Consider the following 4,814-nt stretch of genomic DNA (forward strand, 5'->3'; position numbering starts at 1 on the left):
TCACACTGGACAGCAAACAGAAAACAAGGGCATGTATTTATACTATATCATAGAAAGAAAAATTAGAGGATCACCATTATAGAAAGGAAGACCTTCAAGACTGCAGAAAATTAATCTGTCTACTACATTGTAGCAATATGTCAACTTTATTTAAAACTACTTCACAAGATGAGTAAAATTTCTGAATCTCAATTTCATGTGACTTCATCTATTCTCCTAGACTCTAGTTGTCAACCCCAGCAAAAAAAGTACCAGTAAGTCTTCCTTGCATGAAGCATGTGACTGACCTGTACAGACATGTCCTTGTTGAGGATGACCTGCAGCAGCTGAGGAGGCAGGATGGGGGGGTTCTGTATCCTGTCATACGGACTCCGCTCTGGGACAGACTGACCATAGAGTCCTGGGGGCGACCCTGATACATCTGCTTAGGAAAACAGCCGGTGATAAGAACAGTGTATCTAGGATGGTCAATCATAACGCACTGAGATCTGGTAGGAAAAAGTTAACTTAAACACAACTACTTCAGTGGTCAACACTGCTATGTTGTACAAACACATTAATTTGGAAACATACTAGTACATGTAGTAAAAAGATCTAGGGAGGGGATTTACCCCTCTAGTTACAACAGCTGGACATAATTGAGCCAGGCCAGTCCTCACCCCTAGTAGTGTCCCCTTTTGCACTGCTAGACAATGAATCCAAGTCTGATGCCAGAGCATCAAACACCTCAAAATCAGACTTCTTCACCTCCACAACATTGTTCAAAGTCCCCAGCTGGTTATCCACAGATGGCTGGAAGGGAAAAAAAGGAGTTCATTAAAGCTAGGCTACATCTTTACATCTATGCTTTTCCCCACTTTACACTCAAAACCTTTTTGTGTGCATGAAAATTACAGTATACATAAGCATACTGCACCTGCACTGTACCATTTAATTTCCTTTCATCTTGTGATTACTTCAATAAAAGAATATCAGTCACTTCTCTACTACCAACATCATTTTACATACATCATAGAAAAATAATGTGTACTTTAGGTGCTGACTACTGAGTAAACTTCTATCAAACATACCAAATCTGGATTATGCACCCACTGTCCATCTACATAGAACTTGTACTCATGTCTTCCTTCGGGTAGGTCAATGAAGGTCACAAAGTCATTGTGGCTGAAAGAACAAGTCATGGGCATAGAGTCACTAGTAATTCATCCTAGAATTTTTATGGTGACAATAAACTGTTACATCGATGCCAAAGTGTCAATAGAAAGTAAGTATAGGTCTTGACAACAGATTAAAAAAGATACTACCGGTAGTAGCTTGGATGCTGCATCATGCAGATAAAATACTTCAACAGCTTTAATAAATTTAGGGCAACAACACATGCCCCCATGAAAAGCAGGCTGAATTGGGTAATCTGTAATACATATTCGAGTATAAAAAAAGGCACAAACAAACATACCTCTTGTTTAAAGGTATCTTGGTTGACCACTCATTAAAAGAGCCTGCCATGGCAACAGTCTTGGCATTAGCGCGCCAGCGGAACATGGTTGGCACAGTATCTTTCTTTGCTGATGAACTTTTTGCTGCTTGCTGTTGGTCTGGGATTCTCATGCTTGCACTCTGAAAAGGAAGATACATGTATAATTCTCTTGGCATTGACAGTAGAATATTGTCAATTAAAACTAATGCTGTATACCAGCTTTTGTGAATATACAATACATCTAGAGTGTAAACCCTGCCTCATCAAAATCTTTGCCTACTTGTTTCAGTGAGGCCAAAGCATTTTTAATGCCCTTCCTAGTCACGTGATCAAAGTAAAACAAACTGTTTATTCAACCGACCTTCACACTTGGAGACGGAGAGAACTCGAAGGCATCCTCCAGAGGCGACCCCACCATGATCTTACTCCCGGGGCGGCTCAGGTCCAGCCTGTCAGCGTCCAGGGAGTCCCGCATGGAGGCACCCCCACCGGAGTCACTCCTCTCCCGCTTACTGCCTGTGGTTCCCATGTTGTTGCAGAAGCCGTGCTGGTTACACCGTCACTGCTGGACGAAATATCCTCCGTTTGACAGAGCTACAGTTGCAGTTTACGGCTAAAAACTGCACCTTGTGTCTCTCCGGAACGTAAACAGTGACCACTGAGCAGTATCTCTGAACTCAGGACCTGTTTGTAGCCTGGGTTCACGCTGTCCAAATTATCTCACAAATTTTTGGCACCAAAGAACGATTGGCGCAGGACGCTAGACTGATCACCTTGACCTAGCTACCCAGGGTAATTTCTAACCTCGGTCGTCACAGCTCAACACATCGGTTTTCCCTGCCTCTGTGGAGTCAAAACTTGTCCTCATAAAGGTGAATTTCGAAGGGTTTTATAGCGTAACGTCGAGCCGAAGGTACGTCCGAAGTAGCACGGAAATGTTTACTTCTGGAGCCCCTGCGCTGCGGTATGAGACCACTAATCAGGGGTCAGCATACTGCACATGCGCAGGGCTATCATCAATATGGTATCACAAAGGCGTTTTTAAGGGGGTGACGCCCTTGCTGTGGTGCTCTGACGTTTCACACGTGTAAGATTTGCACTGGCTGGGAGAATGGTTATGAATCACATAAAATCACTGTTTCTCGACCAAATTCCTTTTTTTTTTTCAAAATAAATGTATTATAATCTCAGCTTCTTGTGTTTCGGTTTCAATGGAGACTTGGAGTGCACAGGTAAAATCCTGAAACACAGAAGTTCCTTCATAAGCCCTTGGTTGACCATTTTATCATTATACGCGCCAGGTGTTCCTATCGACATGTAACGATACTGAATAGTCGTTCCAAGGACCTTGGCCGTACACAGCCGAAAACGTGAGGACCGTGAGCAGCTACAGTATTTGCCTCCAATAGATAATCGTGCAATACCGGTGATACAGATAACGTTACTAACTTGTAGCTGGTCAACTTTCGGACTGCCAATGTCGGGAAGTTGCTCCGTGGAGGAGAGGTGTTATAGTCTCCATCGCGGCACCAATTCTCATGAGCTACACGTTGACTGTGTTGTGCCATCACTGGCAAAGGCACACATGTAACGTACGTCATGTAACGTTACCAACTCAGGGAACGGAAAAGTGACGCAACCATATACAATGTAACGTTAATGCTCTCATATTCCATGGAGCTCGCAGTGGCTATTTGCCTGGCTTTTACACTGCTTATCATTATTTTTTCATTAGAAAAACAATAGAACGAAAAAAAAAAACATTTCAACACGGGGGACAGACGTAATTCTAGAGCCAGTTCAAACTGGCTGAGGTGATGTTGCTTGCAGATTTTTTCCGAAGAAGTCATGAAGCATAACGTTACATTATTACAACATGTACTTTTGAAATATAGTAATAAGTCCGAGTGTTGCAAGGTTATCCAAACATGCCTTTCGATGGGGTCTTAGTCTGATTCACAACTTTTACCGTCTTCTCCTCCTCCTCCTCCTTCTCCTCCTGCCATTTTTTAAATGGATTCAGCTTCTTCATTTTAGGGCCCAAGGTCCTGAAATTTGGTATGGAGGTACAGTGGGCAAATACCCCTAGGCGTTTTTTAAATTTTTGTGATACAGGCTTTTAGAATGGTTTTATTTGAGTTTTTTGGCTGTGTTATATCAAATGTATTACTGTGTTAGTGTGCCGTGTTTACCATGAGTCATCACAATGGAATGCAGGGCATCAACCAATAGGCATGCAGCTTTCCTCTATACTTCTTGCTGATTGGCTGTTGGGATTTAACTTGATTAACACAAGCACAGAGTATTTCCACCTGCACAGAGCATTTCTTGCTGATTGGCTGTTGGGATTTAACTTGATTAACACCTGCACAGAGATTTCCATACTGACAGTATGTCTTTATTCAAGTGTTTTGGTAGGTATTTCAAGCTTTTCTGCTCCAGCATTGGAATGCGGGGCATGAACGTTTTTTTATTTATTTTGAAAATCAACAGTTTCCATTATGCAATTAAAAATCCTAACCAATAAAGTAGGGAATAGCTATCCAACTGTTGTTTTAGTTGTATGTTACTTCATATTATAGTTATATCAATGTAAATCATTGTTTTCCCTTGTGTTTCTCATTCTTTCCCTGCCATGACGTCGTAAAATGTGGTGAACCCATCGCTGTATTTGCTCCAAAGCAAATATTGGCCTTTCTAGTTAATTCATAACTTTTATGTAGCAAGGAATTATCTTCACTATTTGAACGTTATGATATCACTGACACTGTTTGTATAAGCGTTCTCTGCTCTCGAATCACACGCTGTCAGACGTAAGCAGATGCCTGGCAGCAAACAGTTAGAACTGACCATTGGAGATTTTCACTATAACATGGAAATAGAAACCAATACAAAAGCTTGGTTGCCCGAAGCTACATCAAGTCAACATCTCATTTTATCTTTCTCGGAGTATTAAGGGGTGATATATTTCGGCACTCATGATATCATGATGAGAGTGAGTCTCATCAAGGAGCTTCGATCTCAGTGAGCCCTCCCGGGAAGTTTAATACGTCACTGGTCGCGGTTGCTTTTATTTAGTAATGTTAGACTCCTCTGTAGCTGCTCATTTTAGGATACTGGCGTATGACGTGAAACACAATGTATCAGTAACCTTCACATTGCGCCTTCAAAGCCAAGGTCAAGGAGGCCAAAAGCTCAAAGCCACGGCACGAACCCAGAAAATAACGTTTACTGCAACTGCCTTTTTACTGTTACCTAGAAAAAAAATCACCATTCTGTTTATATTTGTATAAAGCGGTGCCAGGGTCCATTCCAATTTACAGCGAGCCGCAAGCAA

At 41.9% G+C, this 4,814-nt stretch overlaps 1 protein-coding gene across 1 annotated transcript in view; it reads right to left on the reverse strand.

Annotated features, from left to right (window-relative positions):
• LOC109465752 (5'-AMP-activated protein kinase subunit beta-2-like) overlaps positions 1 to 2,601 on the reverse strand; it is a 5,025-nt gene extending 2,424 nt beyond the window's left edge. The window contains exons 1-5 of the mRNA XM_019763176.1: positions 1,839 to 2,601; positions 1,457 to 1,617; positions 1,071 to 1,164; positions 660 to 792; positions 288 to 421 (exon numbers count right to left, since the gene is read on the reverse strand). Of these exons, the coding sequence (XP_019618735.1) occupies positions 288 to 421; positions 660 to 792; positions 1,071 to 1,164; positions 1,457 to 1,617; positions 1,839 to 2,006 (690 nt within the window). The 5' untranslated portion in view covers positions 2,007 to 2,601. The remainder of the gene's footprint in view (positions 1 to 287; positions 422 to 659; positions 793 to 1,070; positions 1,165 to 1,456; positions 1,618 to 1,838) is intronic.
• Positions 2,602 to 4,814: the final 2,213 nt, after the last annotated feature.

Source organism: Branchiostoma belcheri, unplaced genomic scaffold (genome assembly GCF_001625305.1).
Source record: "Branchiostoma belcheri isolate BF01 breed outbred unplaced genomic scaffold, Haploidv18h27 scaffold157, whole genome shotgun sequence".
Taxonomy (NCBI): domain Eukaryota; kingdom Metazoa; phylum Chordata; class Leptocardii; order Amphioxiformes; family Branchiostomatidae; genus Branchiostoma; species Branchiostoma belcheri.